Genomic DNA, 24,126 nt, shown 5'->3' with positions numbered 1-24,126 from the left:
ATGAAAGGACTGCTCAAACTTTCAAACCAAGCAGCTCTCTGTTGGTTGCATGGACTCCTACTGAAATGACTGGTAAAACTTTACAAAAAGATTTCATTAACATTAGTTAACTATATTAGTTATGAACAATACTCCTAAGAATGTATTAATCTTAGTCAGTTGTCATCACAAAACAGCCTAACACGTTTTAAAATCCAGTTATACATGTCTAAGAACTTGACGTTTTGACACTAGACTTTTTCTTTTCTTTGTCATTGACACGTACTGTAAATCAAAGTCCCCTTTCTGTTCAGACTACACTGGCAGATCAAGGACATGAGGTTTTCCTCAGCCCACTTTTCTGTCTCCAGGAAGGTGGGCTGATATTGCAGTGAAAACATGTGTCTGAGGAGGTGTTAGTCATCTGGATTTATTTTGTTTTTTCTGTCTGCTTTGAGACCAGATACCTAATATGTGCTCGTCTGCAGTGAACGTGTGGGCAGGCAAGAGACTGTCTGTAACACCTTTTTATTGCATCAATCACTAGATGGGTTTACAGCTCAGTGTTTCTGATATTTCTCCCTGTAATTGGAGGTAATCCTCGTGGGCAGAGCTGTATCCACCAACCTAGATTGCTTATGATGCCTGTATTTAATAATGCACTTTTGTGTGTATGCTCTGCTCCAGGTCCTTTCCCCGCTGTCAGACTCTATCCTGGCAGAGAAGACGGTGAGGGTTGTGGATGATCGAGTGACCATCACTGAACTGGGACTGCAGTTGGTCAGTGGGCTCGCACTCAGCCTGCAGCTCAGCACAGGAAGTAACCGAGCCATCAGCGCCACGGCGACCACACAGGAAGTGCTCAGCAATCCTAAACAGGTATTTTTGCAAATATTTGCTCCGATTCAATACGTGCCGTTTACTGACACGCAAATACATATTTATACAGGAGGCCAACACATTAGAGTCTGACTTATGCTGAAGAAACAAGCAGTCTTGTAGCTTTAAAATGAAAGAATCCTGGTTTCACAACAAAGCTACAGAACCAAACCCTTTTTTCAGCGGTCGCTTATCAAAATAACATGCAAAAGGGGAAGTTGGAATGTGATGATAGGCAATACAGAGCTTTTATTTAACGTAAAGCCTCTTTAAGCTTCTTTTAAAATGCATCTTTTCTATGTATGTGCATTATTTCCTGTTAAAGGCACACTATGTAGTTTTTCACCACTAGAGGTCGTCTTTTCAAAATGTTCAGCGGATGTTCAGCGCTAAGTCTTGGGAGATGTCATCTTCACCTCACAGTCGGTGGAAAAGAACCGAGACGGGACTCGGGCAGTAATAATGTTTGACGACAAGATTATTATTAACGTTACTGTAGTATGAAGCAGAGTATCAGGTCGCTGGAGCGATTAATAATGAGAGACGAGCATGACACGCTGCTCGACAGCAGCGGAACTTTTATTATGACGCAGGACTTCGCCGCTTCCACTTTTTCTGGTTATCATATTAGATACATTTGAGTGGGTTGAAAATGCCGTTATAACATTACTCTGTGCGTTTGCTGCTAGATCGATATTAGAATATCATATTAATAAATGCATGATGGCTTGTGTTGCTAAATGGCATGCAATTCATTTTACAACATAATTTATGAAGTGTTGTTAGTGTACAATAATACATTTTCTGTCTATAATTGTCTCCAAAAAAAGTGTTCACGAAACACAAGAACAAAACATTAGTCTTAACAGTCATTAGGTTCATTTTTTTTTCTGGAATCTGAGGGTGCAACATTTGTTTCTGATATATTTACAGTAGAACATTTACAAAATATCCTCATAGAACATTATCTTTACTTAATATCCTAATGATTTTTGCCATAAAAGAAAAATCGATAATTTTGACCCATACAATGTACTATTGTCACAAATATACCCGTGTGACTTATGATTGGTTTTGTGGTCTAGGGTCACACACAATATAAAGCATTTTTGGTATTTCCATTGTTTTTACAAAAAAAATAAAAAAAATAAAACGGAAATCAAGATTAACACTGGTATGATGTCATTGATAGGCGCCTTGTCCTGATTAAAATAGCTTATTTCTCTGGATTTAAACATTCTTGGAAAGATTTGGGATCCTGTAAGTACACATCAGCAGAGTTTTTTGGGTATCTTAATCCAAAAATCCAACATATTATACCTTTAAGTTAACACAATGTTAAGTGTTTATGTAAAATTCTCATTTTCTCAGTGCTGCGTTTGTGCACTCTGTATTTAAAACGGTTTCCAGGTTTCAATTTACTGTTTTCGATGCGGTAATGTTTTCTGTGAATCTGAGAATAAGCTTAACTTCAGGACTGAGTTTAGCTCAAGGCCCGTTCTCACACACGATATAGATTAAAAATCATTCTAAATATAAAGAAAAGATTACACATCACAACTATAATGATAACGGCACAAAGAAACGATATCGCTGGAATCACTTTCAAAAAGATGTTTTTCCAACTGATAATCAATACAATTAATGACAGCCAATCAGAATCCATCCTGATTTAAAGGACTCAAGCATTTAAAGCGGCAAACAACAGACCGCAATGCACGTTAATAATCAGCAGAACGCTATCGTCCGCTAATGTAGTTTACTATTTTTAATAGTTATCATTCTTGGTGCGAATGAACCTTAAGATTTCACTCATAACCAGGGCCAGGTTAACATAAGGGCTAGGAAATGATTGACAGCCGATCGGGAGCCACTGACAAGTCGCAGGACTTACACCGCATTCACACGGGGCGTAGGCGTTAACACCTGACGGAGGGCGTGGCTGAAGCTGGGTGCTGACGCGATCGTCATAGTGACAACAGCCAATCACATTAACTTGCCGCTTGGACCAAAACACAACACAAAAAAGCACCTTTTTATGACAGCTAGTCTGTGAGACGAAATGGATGCCGATTTGGTGTTATGTGTGATTGCGATTGCGATTGTAGTTGTTGGTCAGTGCACTGCACAGGTGCTCAAAGCTGTTGGCTAGCGTCTGCTGTAGGATATTTGCATATGGCGATCTGATTGGATGACACCTGCGCTGGCGCTTGAAAAGTTGAGAAATCTTCAACTTCTGCTGCTTGGAACGCGAGTGAAGCGCCGCGACGGAACCCACAATTCAGTTCGGCAACGGATGATGTCACCCATTCAAAGTAAATGGGAAGCGGTAACGCCTACGCCCCGTGTGAATGCGGTGTTATTCTTTTGAAGATAATGAGAGGCAGGCAGTCGCTTTATCCATTTGATTTTGATACAAGCACAACATCATGTGTAATCTGTGGCGAAACTAGCTGAACCAGACTGAAGGGAATAGTAACTGTAAACTGAACTGTTGAGGTAAACTAGGCAACCTACACAACTGTAATCATTGCCTTAGCCAGCAATGAGGTCATTTTCATTTCACCATTTTTCAAAGGTGTATATAATAAATGTTGTAAAATAATTGACTAATATAGTATTAACACTACTTTAGTGCTGCAAATATATTGACAGCACCAAGCTCTTCTCATCTGAGCTGCCTCAGAGTTCTGTAATCCACTTGTCAATGTCAAAATATTTGAGATGACCAAGCAAATCAAAGTAGGCGGGGCTTTATGTTTACAGAAGCTGCTGAGTGCGCTTCAGTAAACGGTGCGAGATGCAAGTAGCTAAATTAAACATTTCATATTTGACAGCTGTTTTAGGATAGAAATGTTAAACAACCATAAAAAAACTTAATGGAAGATATCTCGCCATTTTGAATTAAAAAAGGACATTAACAAAGCCGATTTCATCAGATTAGGCATAGGATAATGCCTGTGTGTACATATTGTGAATGAAACTCATTTACCTAGCGTTCGTAACCTTGAGATAATTAACTTGCTTTGAAAACGCTTAGTAAAATAGCTAAATATCAGTTGACCCTGTTTATTTTCTTCACTGACATGGACGAAAATGAAAAGACTGTCATTCAGAGCTCAGCTTTAGGAGGGGAAGAGACAGAGAAGAAGAAAGAGTGATGAAAATAAGAGTGTGATGGAAATGAGGAGAGTGAGCGATAAAATGAGGAGAGAGCAGGTATGACAGATAATCTACTGCCCACAAACATGGTTTTGAAAGTTTTTTTTTTTTTTCAAACATTTTAAAATGCACATGTCGATCAGAGAAATCAACATTTCTTGGGGGAACATGCTCCCAACCCCCCCCAACTAGCTCAAATTTGGGACCTCACTGGTTTGCATGCTCAAAAGTTTCTGGTTTGTTTCTGTAAACCTGTTTACTTTGACTTCATATCTGGAGTTAATGCATTTATGCCGATAATGTGTTGCTGTCTGGACACTCACCTAAAGGATTATTAGGAACACCATACTAATACTGTGTTTGACCAGCTTACGCCTTCAGATCTGCCTCAATTCTACATGGCATTGATTCAACAAGGTGCTGAAAGCATTCTTTAGAAATGTTGGCCCATATGATGGAGATTTGTGGGATGCACATCCAGGGCACGAAGCTCCCGTTCCACCACATCCCAAAGATGCTCTATTGGGTTGGGATCTGGTGACTGTGGGGGCCATTTTAGTACAGTGAACTCATTGTCATGTTCAAGAAACCAATTTGAAATTATTTGAGCTTTGTGACATGGCGCATTATCCTGCTGGAAGTGGCCATCAGAGGATGGGTACATAGTGTTCATAAAGGGATGGACATGGTCAGAAACAAAGCTCAGGTAGGCCGTGGCATTTAAACAATACCCAATTGGCACTAAAGGGCCTAAAGTGTGCCAAGAAAACATCCCCCACACCATTACACCACCACCAAACAAGGCATGATAGATCCATGTTCTCATTCTGTTTACACCAAATTCTGACTCTACCATCTGAATGTCTCAACAGAAATCGAGACAGGCAACATTTTCCCATACTTCAACTGTACAATTTTGGTGTGCTCGTGCAAATTTTAGCCTCTTTTTTCTATTTGTAGTGGAGATGAGTGATACACGGTGGGGTCTTCTGCTGTTGTAGCCCATCCACCTCAAGTTTGTGCGTGTTGTGGCTTCACAAATGCTTTGCTGCATACCTCGGTTGCAACGAGTGGTTATTTCAGTCAAAGTTGCTTTTCTATCAGCTTGAATCAGACGGCCCATTCTCCTCTGACCTCTAGCATCAACAAGGCATTTTCACCCACAGGACTGCCCCATACTGGATGTTTTTCCCTTTTCACGCCATTCTTTGTAAACCCTAGAAATGGTTGTGCGTAAAAATCCCAGTACCTGAGCAGATTGTGGGATACTCAGACCGGCCCGTCTGGAACCAACAACCTTGCTACGCTCAAAATTGCTTAAATCACCTTTCTTTCTCATTCTGACATTCAGTTTGGAGTTCAGGAGATTGTCTTGACCAGGACCACAACCCTAAATGCATTGAAGCAACTGCCATGTAATTGGTTGATTAGATAATTGCATTCATTAGAAAATTGAACCGGTGTTCCTAATAATCCTTTAGGTGAGTGTATATAGGCCTACTTAATATTAAAATTGAGTATTCAGACAGTATATACTCATTTTATCTCTGTGCATTGAAGATCGCCTACTATAGGGGTTCTTGAGTTTGTTATAGCCCCAGGGCCCTACATGTTCTTAATCCGAGCTTGCTCATAACATATAGTAACAGGGATTTTTTTTTGTCTTTGCGCAGCAGTGTTTAGATGTGTTAGAGAAGTTTGTTTTTATGAATGCAAATCTGTAAATATCCACCCTATAAAAAGACTAGGAAAAACGAGGCCATTGTGTAAATTGTTCACATCAGCACAAGCAGGTATTTTGATGAACCGTTGGTTCCATATACTGTATGAGGAATAATTAACTTTTCTTAATTTATTTGCAATATATGTAACACTTTTAGATTACTAATATAATACACAGGTAGATTCAGATTGTCAGATTATCATTCAGTTTGGTGAATTAACTTGTTTCTTTTAAAATATAGTTGTGAAATACTGCTATTCAACACTAAAATCACACACGTAATGCTGTATATGTATTAGTTAATGTGAACTAATCACAATCTGTCATTACGTAATCAGGTTATAATAATGATCAAGTGTGTGTGTGTGTGTGTGTGTGTGTGTACAGTATTGTTCAAAATAATAGCACTACAATGTGACTAACCAGAATAATCAAGGTTTTTCGTATATTTTTTTATTGCTACGTGGCAAACAAGTTACCAGTAGGTTCAGTAGATTCTCAGAAAACAAATGAGACCCAGCATTAATGACATGCACGCTCTTAAGGCTGTGCAATTGGGCAATTAGTTGAATTAGTTGAAAGGGGTGTGTTCAAAAAAATAGCAGTGTGGCATTCAATCACTGAGGTCATCAATTTTGTGAAGAAACAGGTGTGAATCAGGTGGCCCCTATTTAAGGATGAAGCCAACACTTGTTGAACATGCATTTGAAAGCTGAGGAAAATGGGTCGTTCAAGACATTGTTCAGAAGAACAGCGTACTTTGATTAAAAAGTTGATTAGAGAGGGGAAAACCTATAAAAATGATCTCCAATGCCTTAAAATAGAGAGCAAAACCAGAGAGACGTGGAAGAAAACAGAAGACAACCATCAAAATGGATAGAAGAATAACCAGAATGGCAAAGGCTCAGCCAATGATCATCTCCAGGATGATCAAAGACAGTCTGGAGTTACCTGTAAGTACTGTGACAGTTAGAAGACGTCTGTGTGAAGCTAATCTATTTTCAAGAATCCCCCGCAAAGTCCCTCTGTTAAAAAAAAGGCATGTGCAGAAGAGGTTACAATTTGCCAAAGAACACATCAACTGGCCTAAAGAGAAATGGAGGAACATTTTGTGGACTGATGAGAGTAAAATTGTTCTTTTTGGGTCCAAGGGCCACAGGCAGTTTGTGAGACGACCCCCAAACTCTGAATTCAAGCCACAGTACACAGTGAAGACAGTGAAGCATGGAGGTGCAAGCATCATGATATGGGCATGTTTCTCCTACTATGGTGTTGGGCCTATTTATCGCATACCAGGGATCATGGATCAGTTTGCATATGTTAAAATACTTGAAGAGGTCATGTTGCCCTATGCTGAAGAGGACATGCCCTTGAAACGGTTGTTTCAACAAGACAAGGACCCAAAACACACTAGTAAACGGGCAAAGTCTTGGTTCCAAACCAACAAAATTAATGTTATGGAGTGGCCAGCCCAATCTCCAGACCTTAATCCAATTGAGAACTTGTGGGGTGATATCAAAAATGCTGTTTCTGAAGCAAAACCAAGAAATGTGAATGAATTGTGGAATGTTGTTAAAGAATCATGGAGTGGAATAACAGCTGAGAGGTGCCACAAGTTGGTTGACTCCATGCCACACAGATGTCAAGCAGTTTTAAAAAACTGTGGTCATACAACTAAATATTAGTTTAGTGATTCACAGGATTGCTAAATCCCAGAAAAAAAAAATGTTTGTACAAAATAGTTTTGAGTTTGTACAGTCAAAGGTAGACACTGCTATTTTTTTGAACACACCCCTTTCAACTAATTGCCCAATTGCACAGCCTTAAGAGCGTGCATATCATGAATGCTGGGTCTTGTTTGTTTTCTGACAATCTACTGAACCTACTGGTAACTTGTTTGCCATGTAGCAATAAAAAATATACTAAAAACCTTGATTATTCTGGTTAGTCACATTGTACTGCTATTATTTTGAACAATACTGTATGTATGTGTGTGTATATATGTGTGTATATTATATATATATATATATATATATATATATATATATATATATATATATATATACACACACACACAATTCCTTTATAAGACTATATAAGATTCAGTGAGCTTTTTTTTTTTTTTTTGAAAAAGCGTTTGGCGTGCGTTTCTCTGGAAACACTTAGAAAATGCCCCGCTTGCATTCACTAACAGAAGCCCATTATATAACACGACATTCAAAACTCACAGCAATCCCCTTTCTATAACAGCCTATTATAAGGAGCATTTTTCTACACTGGTCATTTGTTACACAAGTGTGATGTATAACCCAGGGATGAAACTAACTATGGTTGCCTATGGTTACAGCTGTCATAATTATGGCTTTGTTAATGGACTCAGAGGAGGAGATGAATGCGCAGTGCCTCAGTACCTGGACTCAATATAATTATCTTCTAGCTGACAGTCTTAATCAATATGACACACCTCAGTTTAGCAGAAGCGAAGCACTGTTAGTTAGCACAATCCTTTCCATTAAGCAAGACTTGCGTGTGTGTTTGTATATTTCAGATGCTTTAATAGACTGTTAATTCCTGTGGAACCTGGTGTGAAAATACATATTTACCAGAAATAAGAACAGGACTTTCAAGCAAGTCAACAGGATATTGGAAACATACAAAGAATTATATTCATCCTCATATTTTATGCAGAATTACCACAAAAACTGAACGGCTCTGTTTAAAAACCTAAGTTTCCTATGAATGCAGCATCCTAAAGGGCATTTTATGCTGTGTGTGGTAGTTAGGAAGCCATGTCTCATGTGTACAGCTACTTTTCCACACGTGAACAACAAGCTATAATGGCTATTTTTCATGGTGTTCAGCGCCATCCCCGATCTGCAGCCTGCCATAGTCTCCTATTGAAAATGAACTGAAAACACAGATGGTGTGTGCCATGTAAAATGTGCTTAAAATGCCCATAGCTGAAATGGAAGCTCATAAATGACTGATTCGGAACACTCTACATAGACTCTGCTACAATCAGAAGGGCACACGAAATACTGTTTCTCATATTAACACGAGATACAAAAGATTTTAATGCATGTGACATGAGGTAATTGGTCACACATTATATTTGGTATCTTTAACTACTAACATAAAAATAAGTATAATGTCCGTATTGTGTTCATATTGTATGGCAAAACACTTTTGCTGCTATTGATGTGGATATGGAGATGGTTGGGGACAGGTTTGGGTTCTCACCAAAAATGATGATAATCTTCGGAACACAAATGAAGACATTTTTGACGAAATCCAAGAGATTTCTGACCGCACATACACCAACACAACACCCACTTTCAAGAGTTTGGGGGGTTAGAGAGCTCTTGGATTTCATAAAAAAAAAAAAAAAAAAAAAAAAAAAAAAAAAAACTATTTATGTTCTGAAGATGACCCATGGTCTTGCGTGTTTGGAACAACATGAGGGTTAAAGGGTTAGTTCACCCAAAAATTTACATTTTGTAATTTGACTAAATTCTGTCATTAATTACTCTAATGACAGAATTTAGTCAAATTACAAAATGTAAATTTTTGGGTGAACTAACCCTTTAAGGGCGAGTTAAGGTGGAAGAGAAGGGTCAAAAGTGTAATTATCATGTATTCACACAATAAGTGCATTAGATCAAATTATTAAATTAATGTCAGTACATAGTAGTTAAAGAGAGGTCACCCAAAAATGAAAATTAGCCCATGATTTACTCACCCTCAAAGCCATCCTAGGTGTGTATGACATTCTTCTTTCAGACGAATACAATCAGTTATATTAAAAAATGTCCATAATCTTTATAATGGCTGTGAGTTGTTGGGTCATTTTTGAAGGCCATAAAAGTACATCTATCCATCCTATAACTGCTCCAGATTTGCCTGACAAGCCAGACGCACATCAAGATGTTTGGTCTGGAAACTCACCATTGACAGGGCTCAATCTGAGGGGCGGGATAAACGGTTGTCTTTCATACTCCCTCTGCACGGCGTGCACACAATTGGATAGTGCTACAACCAATGTGAAGCAGAGCTAGTTGAAAGATTAAACTTTTGCCGCGTCCGGTCGGCAAAACTCGAACACATCTTCCCTTCTTAAGAATGACTTCAGTGCCGTTCTTTGTTCTTTTCTCCGAGAAAAGCTTAACTCCAAGTCTTCCAGAGTCACGGTCAAAGCTGATTCGAAAGACCGCCGTTCGCCAGTTCCTGTGTTTACTAGAAGCACGCAAGCACAACCCTGCCGTCATTATGTTAAGCCCCGCCTAGGGCTGCATCTATCGATTCTTTTTGTAATCGATTAATCTACCACTTAATTGATTGATTAATCAGATAATAATCACTTTTTCTTTATTAAAGAGCAATAAGAGACAATAAGACGGGTATCTTAAAATTAAAATCTAATTTGTTTTCTTTTTAGAAAAATTAAGTTTTATTGCTGAAATTGCATACATTGCAACTGTGAAACTAAACAATTTTAATGCATACAATTGCCATATTATATTAAATAAAAATCTATTTCAAATTACTTTAAAAAGGTAAACATAGTTCAATCTAAAACTAAACCTACAACCAATAAATCTAAATAGTAGTAATATAAATAACAATAATGCCAATATAAATATATTCTATAAATTCTATATAATATAAATATTCTAATATTCTATAAATATTCTATAAATAATATAAATAACTAAACATTGTATTTATGTTGTGCAACTTAACTTTCATGTTTCAGCTCCAGCTCAGGCATGACATAAGCATTTACTGTCTTATTTACTCCTTTACTGGAGCAAAACATATTGGACAGGTTAACTTGGAACAAGAGATGCGCGGGTCAGCTCTATCGTCACCGAATCAGCTGTTAGAAGCAAACCATCCACCCGCACCCGATCGTCACAACTTCAAATCCTCCGTGTTAAGCGCGATGCTATCGTCACATATTAGCTACACTGAAGAAGGTTGCTAAACAAAACAAAAAAACTTATTTGGCAAAATTACATTTACATAAACCAGGGTCGACTTACACGGAGGAATAACCGCTATGCGTGATCGCACGCGAGATATGTTTAATTCAGTTAAAGTACATCACACATGCTGATCTTTTGAGCTAATCATTCATCATTGTAACACAGCTTGTTTTAAGTTTGTAGCTATAAATATGATTAAAGTGTGATTAAATTACACAAATCAATGAAAGCACGCAGCTCTGAGCTCTGAAAGCACGAGCGCTGCTCATCACAAACGCGCGCACGTTACAGCTTGTTCTGATGTTTGTTGCGCCTAGTATTGAGAACATCTAATGGTGCATTTCGAAGATATTATCAAGTAGGATATATAAAGTCTCAATAAAGATTTCACACACATCACAATGACGGTGATCCATGTGCAAAGCTGTAAACTCCATCGAGTTCAAGTGTTTGGAGTTGCTCGTATCTCCTCAGCTGACGCGTGTACTGCCGCAAATGAAACTTAAATGTTCAGAGTCACATCCTGAAGCTCAACACACAGTTGTCTTCATTTAAAAACAGCGATATTAAATGATATTACCAGTGCTGATGCCCGCCCGCCCGCTCTCTCTCTCTCGCATTGCGGTCTTTGATCTCGACATGAGCTGAAAACGAAAGTTAAAGAACGACACGCATTCATTGCGTTTTAGCGTGATATGAGTTCTGCGTCTTTATAAAAAACAACATAGTAACGATTTCTCTCATCCACCTGCAATTTTTGGGATGTTTACGCACCTGAACCGCGGATATAACCGCAATCCGCTCATACTCCGAGTCCATACACAAAAAATGTCTTTCTGCAATATGTGTGTGTAGTTAAATGGACTAAGCAAAGCATCGAGGCAGAGGATTTTGCCTCTAGGATTTTTTTGATTCGATTAACTCGAGTTACTCGATGAATCGTTTCGGCCCTAGCCCCGCCCACCGACTCTATACACGATGTGATTGGCCCGACCAGAGTTTGGCGTTTACAGCTCAGAAGGGTATTGAGAGTTGCTAGACGACACTCGCGGCAGATTAGATTTGCTGCCGCTAGGATGCGTCTAGATTTCTAGGCTAGCTCCAGATGGCTCTGGAGATTAATAAAGGCCTTCTGAAGCGAAGTGACGCATTTGTGTAAGAACAAATACCCATGTTTAAATTATTTTAGGGTGCATTTTTATATACATTACACCAATACATTTTTTTATATGGATTTTTTTTTACACAAATGAATCATTTCTCTACAGAAGGCCTTTATTAACCTCTGGAGCCGTTTGGAGCAGTTATATGATGGAAAGATGTACTTTTATGGAATTCAAAAACAAACTATGTCAATGCCATTATAAAGCTTGAAAGAGCCAGGACATTTTAATATTAACTCTGCTTGTATTTGTCTGAAAGAAGAATGTCATAGGCACCTAGGATGGCTTGAGGGTGAGTAAATTATGGGATATTTATTTTGGGTGAACCATACGTTTAATAAAAAGTGGGACCAAAAGTGTAACACCTTATTTTACATTGTCTGTGTTTTATGTTGTTACAACATAGCAACTATATTCATATTATACATAATTACATGCAACCAATCCTAATACTAACTCTACAGTAAGTACAGGTAGTTGATTAATATCATTTTGTAGGGCTGGGCGATATGACGAAATATATCGTCTGGACGATAGAAAATGTCTATCGTTTTATATAAGGCTCTATCGCTTATCGCTTATAAGGCGTTTATGGCAGAATTTTACGTCAAGATGCACCTCCCCGGCATGCCCATGCACGCTGCAATACATAAACAAACATAGATGAAGACGGTAGTAGACGCGGTTCAGACCAGGGTAATTCTCAGAGTAATTATGCCAGAATAGTGGCATAAGCGCGCAAAACAAACTTCAGACACAGACGCTGCAACGGGCTTTTACGCGTGGCACACCATATAGCCATATATTGAAATATTTTAATGGCAGGTGTAGGGATGGCAAAAACTAAACATTTTCTTGACCGACCACCGAGCCTCATTAGCCGGTTGAAACCGGTTAACCGATTAGTTTATTTAAAATATGCTGCGCTATTTGAAATAACAGCCGCGAGCCGCGCTCCCTGTCTCTCTCTCGCGCTCTCACTCACACACACACGCGCTGCCGCCTCCCTTCCACTCACGTCACTTTTTTAAAATCCCCCACAGCGCGAAATGCTCCTTAGTTTCGAAATGGTTTGGGTACAAGGTGATCGCGTTGAAGATAAAGGCATTTGTCCAGTGTTAGAAGCTCATTTGAATCATTGCCGCGGCTCATTTAAGAAAATGACAGCTCCGAAGAGACGCCGCTTTAGTTCGAGTTAGTGCTAGCAATAATAAAGAAAGACGATCAACACCTTATGTGTTACCACTGAAATGAAGATGTAATATATTTCCAAATGTAAGCCCATCTTAAGCGAAATGCACCCTTCATACTGTCGTCTGCCCTGGCTTTAACCTCGAGTGTTTACTTTTTGCAAACCTTGTGAGCGCGCAAACCCAAACGCTGTGACCTCGCGCCAAATGTTTTTATTGGTTTATTAAGTACAAACAGGCGAGTTATGAAAAATTGAGTGCGAGGGATATGTTCACTCACACAAAAAGATTTTGGAATGAGACAGCCAACTGTAGTAGCGTTTAGTCCACTGTCTATAATAGCCTAATTTAGAGATCACTTTTTTATTTATTTTAACCGACAACTTTGATCGGTTAACGTTGATACGGTCAGCCATCGGTCAAACGTTCATCGGTAAACATCCCTAGGCAGGTGTTAACTTTACCAACAGTCTTACTTTAAAAAAAGGTTGAAAATAAAATAAAAATGTAGTCCATACTACCTTTATTTGTTTTGTATATCATTTCAAACTGCATTTCCACATTGCAATTTTGTATAGACTATTCATAAACTGAATTAACAGAAAAATTGCTATATCGTTATGTATATCGTTATCGGGATATCAAATGAGCTATATCGGGATATGAAATTTTGGCCATATCGCCCAGCCCTATCATTTTGTATTTAAATGTATATACAAACTGTATCAAGGATGCCTTAAAATAATCAGTGTAACTGATAAAACAACATAAAACCTATAAGCTGAATCACTGTGCAAGTGATACATTACATTCATAAATCATTTAAAATACCAGTACATTAAACATTTTTACAAGTAATTTCAGATAATTAAAACATTTCAGATGATTAAAAACAAAACAAAAAATGTGGAAATGTCACAGATTGACAATGCACCGATTTTAAAAGGAAATATTCAACAAATAAGATAAAAATGTCTTTATCAATGGTTTATATAAAAACAACATGCAGCAGGATGTTGGCAATGATGGCCTTTGCACTAATGAATACCAATTAAATAAGTCCATCTCCGAGAATGCTGGCCATTAGAAGGATAGAAAAAAGTCATCAAAGAGGAAGGGGAAAAAAACTATTTAAAACATTGCAAATCCAGGACGCAAACACACTAGAAATCCTTCTGGAGCTCACATGCTTTTAAAGTATTACAGATATCATGATGAGCACCTCCCTGATTTGCGCTCTCGTTGCGTGATTAGAGTGCTCTGGGAGATTCCCCGCCCCTGCAGAAGGATTTGTAGCGTGTTATTCATGGACAGCGGGCATTGATGTCTTGGTAAGTGAAGAGCTTAAGATGCTTGTGTATTGCAAATCCCTATATGCATCTCCATATCCGTAATGGCACTGTTATCTCCTCATATCTTTTAATCTGACCCTCCAAGTAGAGCTGAGTCCACTCTGTTCCCGTGGCCTATATTAAAGGATTGCAGTGTGGAGTCAGGCAGCTGTGACAAGGGCTCCACCTCAATGTGAGGGAGCCGACTCGCACACTAACAAAAACTCACACACATGTATTTGCCATGAAACTATTTTGCTTTATTTATTAAAAAAAAAATATATATAAAAAAAACAAAAAAAAACAACAACAACTGTATTTTAGTAACAATGACAATGGTTAAATTGTTTAATAGGATATGATTTAAAGTTCTGCGAGTCGAAACATTTAGAGTGCCTTGATCAAGGGCCGATCACCAGTTTACGTGAAGCAGTATTGGTCGATACCAATCAACAAAATAAACAATGGGCGAACTATTCTTAATTTATTGTAGGTATAAAACAATAAGAGATGGAAAAAGTATAATGAATTGACAACTCATTATTTATTGGCAAGCAACATGTGCAACATATTCCATTACCTCTCTTATGCAGAGTTCACGCTGAACGTTTTTTGCCCAATTTTCACTCTCTCAGTGATTGACAAATCACACTATGTGCATTATCAAAGATATGATCTGAGAGAATCAACAATGCGTAAATATACCTAGACCTGTCTGCGATTCAAAATCCTTCCGTGTGAAATGTGAAAGACTGAAATGTGAAAGACTGAAATGTGAAAGACTGAAATGTGAAACATTGGTTGACTGAGTTTGGAAGATCGAAATTAGTTTTTTTTCTTTTTAACCAATATTGCGATTATCTTATATTATAAGCTCTTTATCTTCTGTATTATTCAACAGAGGTAAGCAATAAATCATTGTATAGTAATGGTGGGAAACTTTAGGCACCTCACAATCGGATTCCAGGAGTCACAATTCGATTCCTTTTTTTTATTTTATTAATCTTGTAGTAATATTAACAATAATAATAATGATAATAATACAATAATTCAAGTTTTAATTATAAGTTCTTAAATAAAATTTAAAAAAGAAAAAACAATTGCATGCTAAAATTTTAAATGTATAAACTATATAGCTATAACTATATGATTTCAAAATATAAAAGCTAACAATAATATAACAATAATATTTAAAATATAAATTTTGTGCCTTAAAAAGGCACAAAAAATCTATTACAAGCAATGAACACAGAGTGTTCAGCTTTTTTTCAGCTTTCTAAATATAAGATTATGGTAATCTTTTTTCAGCTTTTAAGGGTGCTTTCACACAAGCACTTTTGGTGCGCACCCAGGTTGGATTGACGTCAGAGTTCGGTTCGTTTGGATGATGTGAACGTGGTCTTCCGAACTCGGGTGTGCATCCGCGAACCGTACCGTACCGTCGTACCAGTCCGCTTAAAAAGGTGGTCTGGGGTTCGGTTCATGTGAATTCTTTTGCGGTTCGATGCTGATGTGAATGCAATCGTACAAAATTTCGGAAGTGAACCGCTATTAATGATGAATGCTTTGATACAAATGTGTCGTGTGTGTTTCACTCATTTACCTGACTGGGGGCAGGGGGAGGGGGGCAATCGGACTCTGGTTCAGTCCAGGCAATCAATCCAAGTGTGAAAGCATTAGAGCTGGGTTTCGATTCAAATTTCAAGAATCGATTCGATTCCGATTCTCAAGATCTTGAATCGATTATCATTATTTAATTCGATCCGATCTGATCTTTGAGAGTAAGATACGTGTTTTTGAAGAAAGCATTTTTTTTCCAGCTGTTACCTGAATATTACAGGACTGTAGTTATGCAACATATTGATACTATTAATATAGACATTCAGCTGCAAATTAATGGAGTATTGATGGTTGTAAAGAACAATCCCCCTTCCAGGCTGCTCTAGTCAGCGAACGCGCGCTGTGGAGCTGTGCTGTCGCGCGCCGTCATGACAACGCAGCCATTACAACTTCCTTGGCAGTAAGAGCGTGCTGCAGTGAGAACGACTGTGTTCTTCAGCGCGGTGACGGCGGTATAACGTTAGGCCGTGTGTCCACCAAAAAAAAGCAAAAAAAAATTGCAGATACAATGTAAAGTATTTGCTCTGGCATTTGTTTTAAATCATTTTGTTCTGTTATTATTACTTGTTGTCATCTGATGACGACACGCAGAATGTTGGTCTGTGTTGTATTTGTCCCGCCCCTCCTCCACTGTGATTGGACAGCTGGGTGAAAAGTGACAGTGATGAGCGCTGCGTTTTACTAAAAATTAAACATTCTTCAACTCTCGGCGACCAGTAAAAAACGCTGAGCGCTCAGCGCGAGATAGTCGCTCAGCGCCTCGGTGCGCTCCACGCGTTCTAAAAACGCGGCGCTCTCATTGAAAACAATTGAAAACGGCAGCCAGTATTCTCTGTCCGCGGCGTTTCTGGAGTTTTCAAAGCTGCCATGTTCATTGTGTTAATGTCCTTCCACCTCGCGCGCATGTGTGAATTCAATGATGCGGCAAATTAAAATTCTATGCAGGCCTATTATTAAATTGATCCTCTGAGTTACGGATCGATCTTTAGAAATATGAAAATCGATTCAGAATTGGTGAACCGATTTTTTTCAACACAGCCCTAGAAAGCATCCTTAGAGTATCTGAACATTTTCCATTCAAGAGCTGTGAGTGATTTTTCTCTCATCTTTACTGTTGCTTGATTATTAACCCCTGAGTCGGCCGCCTGAGAGGGGAAATGGACAAGCAGAATACGGGTGTTTCTAAAACACACAGCACGTGCACCTGCAGTTCAAATCTAAACTCAGAATCATTAAAGACAGAAGCTTTTCTCCGACCCCAACTGGATGACCAACACAGTATTAGATTGATTAAACACAAATTGTTGTCTCATTTAGGCCAGGCCTGTAGGCTTAACGTGCCAAAGTTGATGCTTCTTCTGCAGACTGCTTTACTCTCGCGTGTCATGTGAACAGACTGTAATCGCAGCCTTTGCAGTTAAAAAACAAACAAACTTATCATACAAATACTATTATTACAAATGCAATTAATCGGTCCACCCTAAAATACATTGCCGATGACCTACAGTCAATGAGAGGGCAAGATGCAGGGCAGCAGGAAGTTTGAGGAGGAGTTATAGACCAGAATATTATCACCACACACAAGCTTTACAATTTCAACAAACAGAAACAAAAGCACAAACATTTACTTGACCAGCCGCTACAGCAGCACTTTCAAAAAAGTTTATTTCCTTTCTCACGCAAGAACATGTGATATGTTATTTTCGTATCACTTCTTGTGTGTGTTTGGTTGTGAAATGTAGTTTGCGGACCAGGCAGAGTTGTCGGGGATTCTTTCTATTGTAAAGTCACGCAATGTAAAACCTCCTGTCGCCGATCCATCGCGCAGTGTGAAAAGAACAATGAGTTTGAAAATCATGAAGTGTGAACTAGAAAGTAATGAAATGTGAAACAACACTGCATAGTCTTCACTGTATAAATTAAATATAGAGTAATCCTAGTGAGTGTGATTTTCTCTTTGTCTTTTCTGGTTTGATTGACATTAATGACAGACAGCAGCAGGAATATTAGGTGACCGAATTCATGGATCCAATATACTGTTAGACGTTTATGTTCACTTAAGACGTAACTGACTATGATTAAGCGAATACTTAAGCCTTTTGACAAATTTCTCTGTGTAGTTAAAATTTTAGGCATAAACCGGTCCACGCAGAAAGCAGCTTGGGAAACTGCATCACTTCCCCGGCTTATTGCAGTTTTAATAGCACTTTTTATTATAGAGCAGTATAGCAACACTTGACTATTTTATGACAATCAGTGATTTAGCTGATTTGAATGTCAAGTTTTGGCTTTTAGGGATGAAGGAAAGAAATTCACTAAAATTGCACGGCCCTAGTTTCTTGATATCGTTGCAATGTCTCTACTCTCCGCAAAGACATTGCAAATGTATTGTCCTTTTTTTATATATCTATTAGAACTGTCCGACCGGTGAATGTAGGGAAGCAAATTTAGCTGTGCATAAAAAAGAAATATTGGGAGTTTTGCATCATCTGATTGTCTCTTCTGATCTGCCTTTATAGAGACCACTAATCAAACTATATAAAGCTATTATTTGTTGATAACACCCTTACACAACATCACAGGCCCTGTCCCAAATGGCACCCTAAACCCTTACGGTCTTCCTCTGAGTCTGCACTTTCACGACGTAATGCCGCTTTGACTGCCAGTTAGAAGTCCTCTGCGTCGCTCTCGAACTTGCAGGCTCAGCTGAAGTGTGCATCGAGGGCACATAACGGCTTACGAGCACCCTTCTTTAAACTTAAACAACGAATGGGACACCCTACAAAAACAAGATGACAGTGTCCTTGTACTATATGATTTCTAACTCTTCCTCCTCAATTTTTTCTCTTTTCCCTCCCTTTTCTGGTTTTGCTACTCTGAGTAATATCCAAATCTTTGTATTTAGGGCACTTTTTGCGTTTCTTCGCCTCTTCATGACAGATCTCTTCCTGTACTCCTCAGTTGTAAGTCACTTTGGATAAAAGCATCTGCTAAATGCATAAATGTGAATGTATAAGATACTGTATAGGTATGACAGGAAAATTAAGTGCTAAAATTTAGGCATCACATCATTATAAAGTACAGTAAGAAAATGAGTATTAATTTTGGAATCTGCTAATGATCATTTTCTTTTTAAAGATTAACTTCAAGTGAGGATTAGATGACTGGAAAGTGATCTAAATCCAAAAACAGAGCAAATGAGAACACACAACAACTGATATGATCCAAATGTATCATTTGATGCTGTCGCAGTCAAACAGTTCTTGATTTTCTTTGTTCCCTCTATAGGAGGCGCTGATCAGTGCTTGGCTGCAGTTCAGTGACGGCTCCATGGCTCCTCTGGACCTGTACAACCCTGAGCACTTTGTTCTGACCGCTACCTCTCTGGATGAGGATGTGGTGTCCATACGGCAGGACGCTGCAAGCCGGTGGCCGGTTATTTCTGCACGAGCCGAGGGCCAAGGTCTGCTGGTGCACGTAGAAATGACGGTATGTGAAGTGTGTCAGAAATTTAAGCGCAGAAGTGTCCTGGCGGCCGGAAACTGCAACATCCGTGTGAAGTTCGGTCGCAGCGAAAGCGCATTGAGGCCGGGCGACTACGGCCAGGATGGAGAGGACATGGACAACAGACCAGGTGACCGCAGACAGAACCCATCTCTCCCGGACAGGACCGGGATGGAGAACCACTACTATGGAAGCTCCATCTCAGACATGGAGGATAGCATCATGAAACGAATCACCACCACCAAAACGGCCATCATCAGAAGACCAGGTGGAGACAAGCTCTCAGACGACGGGAGCCAGTTGCCAGGCATTCCGATCGATTTCTCGGACTTCCCCGCTCAGGTGGACCTTCCTCGAGGACCTAGTGTGGATGAGGACGACATTCAAATACCTCATGGACTCACTGACCTTGAAATCGGGATGTATGCTTTGTTAGGCGTCTTCTGCTTGGCTATTCTGGTCTTCCTCATCAACTGCATCTCATACACTCTCAAGTACCAACACAAGGAGATGTCAATCGAGGGCCAGGAGAGCATGAACCATGCTCACGACTGGGTGTGGCTGGGAAACGACGCCGAACTCCTGGAGAGCCACGTGAGTTTGTCTCCACAGACCGATGAGCACATCACCATTATGGACTCCAGCTTAGGAGGGTTAGAAGAAGGGAGCCACCTTCTCAACGGCGGTTCTTTGCAGAAGAACGTCCAGGGCCAGGTGCACAGAGGAGCCGACACCGCTACAGTCTGCACGGCGAGAGACAGCAAAGGCGATTCGCCGACGACCAAAAGGAAACGTGTGAAGTTTACCACATTCACCACCATCCCGGTGGAAAGCGTTAGTCCGGCAAAGGAAAATTTGGGGGTCGATCCTGACGATGACATTAAGTGGGTATGTCAGGATGTTGAGCTTGGTGACTCTAAGGAACTACGAAACTACATGGAGAGGCTAAACGACAGTGCTCTAAAGGAAGTGGCTTAGTCGAATCAATGCGTGCGAACTGAACTCACCCTTATGCCTTTGTAATAGAGACAAGTACGAGCCAGGGAAAAACTGCAACATCAACCTTACTGAACACAACACATCAGCCATTACATAAAGGATGTCTAGCGGTCTTGTGGTTTGACATGCCAACAGCGGGACAATGCTAAGACAGTAAAAAAAAAGCAGACTTAAGGCATTTTAACAAGATGAATCAAATCTTTTTTGTATGTTCATTTATATTATGTTCTCTATTCTCTTCATTTTTTTTAACGATTTTATTTTAGCACCTTTTGTAGTTAAAAAAAAAAACTAAACAGTATTTCCAGGCTTGCCAATGCTCTGCACTCACTTATGAGGCTACAGGACTGTATGCAGATGGTGACATGTAGATTAAGGATTGTAATATTAATGACTCATTGTAAATAAAGTGCACATAAATTGGTTTGGATTTTAGTGCCTTGTGAGTTTTATTTTTGGTCAGTGCATTGCTTGCTGGATTCTGGATGTATTTTAATTATTCACCAAGAGACCTTGAGTCACCAAGTTTGACATTTCTGTTTTGGTGGGGTTTTTTGTGGGTAAAGAATGTCACAAAACCTTTTCCTCAGCCTGAGCGGTAAACATGTTATTCAGCCCAGTACTGCCTAACTAAATCAATTACACAGTTCCTCAAGGCTGTTTAAATTAGACTTTATTTCCCAAATCTCAGTTATAACCTTTTGTCGCTTGAAGCGTCATAAACAAGCTGTTTCAACTGAGATAGGAGCCTTATTAAAGTACTAAAGGAAACTCGGCTCAAGTCATTTGACCATGAACATTTTCTGGGTTTAGGAAATTAAATCAATTATAAATTCCAAAAAATGAAAGCAATCAATTCTAGTCTAATTCACAATAGCTCCAACACTGGGGGAAAAGGGCCACCCACAGATGCCAATATTTATGCAGCATATGATAAGATTCTTGCTTGAAAAAGGCCAAATGAATTCTATAATGGTTGTACTACATGTTAATGTGACATTTTCACCGCAATTCTTCAAGCCAAAATATTGTAACCTTTCTCTACACAAATGCCAATTATTGTCTAATTAACCTATTGCAGATACTTCTTGCAAGTGCTCAATGGTATTTCCTTTTCAGTTTTATTAATGAGAAACTATCAGTCTTCAGTAAAAATCATTAACAACCAGAAAGCCATTAACAGCCAGAGATTCTGCACTTCTAACCAATTAAAGAAACGATAAAGAATCTGTGTTATCGACTGATTCAGGTTTAACTAAGACCAACTGAGAACAAATGTTGTCATTTTATTTACTGCTCCCGAATGGTTCAAGTATATTTTAATCAATGGTTATGCTATCTATCCATCCATCTTCCGAACCCCGTTGTCCTATATGGTATTGGCACATGGAGGGATAGTCGCTGGCCCAAGACAACAGAGGTGCATTCATTTATTTAAACGAAGTTCCTTGAACTTGCATGAGGAGATGCACTGATCGACCGGCCAAGGACTGGAAAGTTGTATTTAATTCATATCTCTCTTTATTCTCTCAATTATTTGTGCTAATGTATCAGTATGTCACATTTAAAATAAAACAAAAATCAGAATCACGAAAACAAGAAAATTGCAACTGGTGCATCTCTCCTAGCATGCGGATGCGCATTTTGAGATACCCATTGTTCATATTTCACATCATGTTTTAATAAGTTATAAATATTAAATTGAGAGATAAAAAAAAAAAAAATCCTCGATATAATGCTTACGCACCATGCGTAATGCTGCGCATGCATTTTGCAGACTGGGCTTCTATGTGTTGTTTACAGTCAGTGACTGACAGGCTTGGAGGATCGGAGTAGAGTGAGAAAAAATGAGCGATAGTGAAGACAATCAGCGCTCACGACCAGCTCGGAGGATAAAGATATCGTTGACAAGTTAGTTCGCTCAGCTTCAGTGGTTTGAAGATATTCTGGCGATCCATCCGACATAAAACACTGACGTGCTTGGACTGCTCATCATAGCTTTACCACAAAATTTAATTATTAAAAAAATTATTATGCTTCTTCGAAGTTATTCAATATTGAGCTCAACACAGCTGTAAATCTACATTAACTACATTCACACACAGGCTTATCACCTTGTTAGTAGCTTGTTGGTGACTTACAACAAGCTAACGCTAACTGTACCAAACTATAATCACTAAAACATCGGACTTGTACATGATCGTTATCATAATTGTTTGTCTTTGGTGATGTTTTAATGACTCAGCATCACCTGTATCAAATCAGAAATAATTTCATCTGATGTTTAAAATGAATAAAATAGACAGCTCTTACTGGAGCTTCACAACTGAACTTTGCTCTCTCCCCTCTCCCGACCAGCCCACTGTTGGTGAGGTGTGTGTGTGAGATACACGGTGGATCCAATCCACTGTGAGGCAAGAGAGGGACTCAAAATGTTTCTTAACTTAAAACTTTTATTTTTTTTGCCCGTTTGCATTTTTTGTGTTTTACTACTCACACAATTAAGTATATATTGATATACAGTGTAGAGTAAAAAAAAAATGCTGACCACAGTTAAGATTTTAATAAATAAATCTACTTCAGTTTTAATAAGTTGTTCACCTGTTTGGGAAGTGTTTGTCATGTTTTGACAATAAAGGATAGTTTTAAACCACAGTTAACTGTCTGTTTTCTACATCTTTCAATCAGGAGAAAAAATATGCCTTTAAACTTTAAAGAAATAAAGATTTTACATTTATCGGGATATTTTATCAATGTCAACTGATATAAAAAAATTATATTGTGATAATTTTTTTTAGCCATATCACCCAGCTCTACGATATCCTCATAAATATCACAAATATTCTTGAAATTATAATTGTGAGGATATATCACCCACCCCTAGTGCTAGCGTGCAGATCCAACATGTGCTTCTGTGATTATCCCTCAGATTATCCCTCAGCAATGTCACAGGTTGCCGACCCCTGCTCTACAGGGTCACATTAATGCTGCAGCCTATCCCAGCACCTCGAGCCACAGGCGGGGAACACCCTGGATGGATGGCCAGTCCAACAAAGAGCTCATCTACAGGATATATATTGTATCCAATTCACCTAGGTGTAATGTCTTTTGGATTGTGAGGAATCTGGAGCAGAGGAAACCCATGCCAACAAAGGAACAACATACAAACTCCACACAAAAGTCCTCCTGACTCAAAAATCGACTGGGGACCATCTTGCTATGAGGGAACTAAGCCACTGTATCGGCCAAGACTGCATATATACCAAAGCTGTGCACTTGTATATGAATTGGAGAACATTAAAAAAAAAAAATTTGAGAACGTTAATGTTATAATGTTATGTCCATGAAATATATAATTTAAATGTGAGTTTGGCAATGGGTTTTCCTTGACTTTCCCTTGAACATAAAACCTTTGTTGACCAAGCAGAACCAAGTATTCTAGAGAGGCACGCATTAAAGGGTTAGTTCACCCAAAAATGAAATTGATGTCATTAATGACTCACCCTAATGTCGTTCCACACACATAAGACCTTCGTTCATCTTCACACACAGTTTCAGATATTTTATATTTTAGTCTCAGAGCTTATGCAG

The 24,126-nt window shown here is 38.9% G+C and overlaps 1 protein-coding gene across 2 annotated transcripts in view; it reads left to right on the top strand.

Moving 5' to 3' along the window:
- si:dkeyp-14d3.1 (transmembrane protein 132C) overlaps positions 1–20,944 on the top strand; it is a 507,611-nt gene extending 486,667 nt beyond the window's left edge. For both annotated transcript variants that reach the window (XM_067413320.1, XM_067413321.1), the window contains 2 exons: positions 667–858; positions 19,321–20,944. In XM_067413320.1, coding sequence (XP_067269421.1) covers positions 667–858; positions 19,321–20,514 — 1,386 coding nt within the window. In that variant the 3' untranslated portion in view covers positions 20,515–20,944. The remainder of the gene's footprint in view (positions 1–666; positions 859–19,320) is intronic.
- The last annotated feature ends 3,182 nt before the right edge of the window (positions 20,945–24,126 follow it).

The sequence above is a fragment of the Pseudorasbora parva genome, chromosome 13 (assembly GCF_024679245.1).
Source record: "Pseudorasbora parva isolate DD20220531a chromosome 13, ASM2467924v1, whole genome shotgun sequence".
NCBI lineage: Eukaryota > Metazoa > Chordata > Actinopteri > Cypriniformes > Gobionidae > Pseudorasbora > Pseudorasbora parva.
Note: the sequence above shows the minus strand (reverse complement) of the source record. Positions and strands in the feature narration are given on the sequence as shown.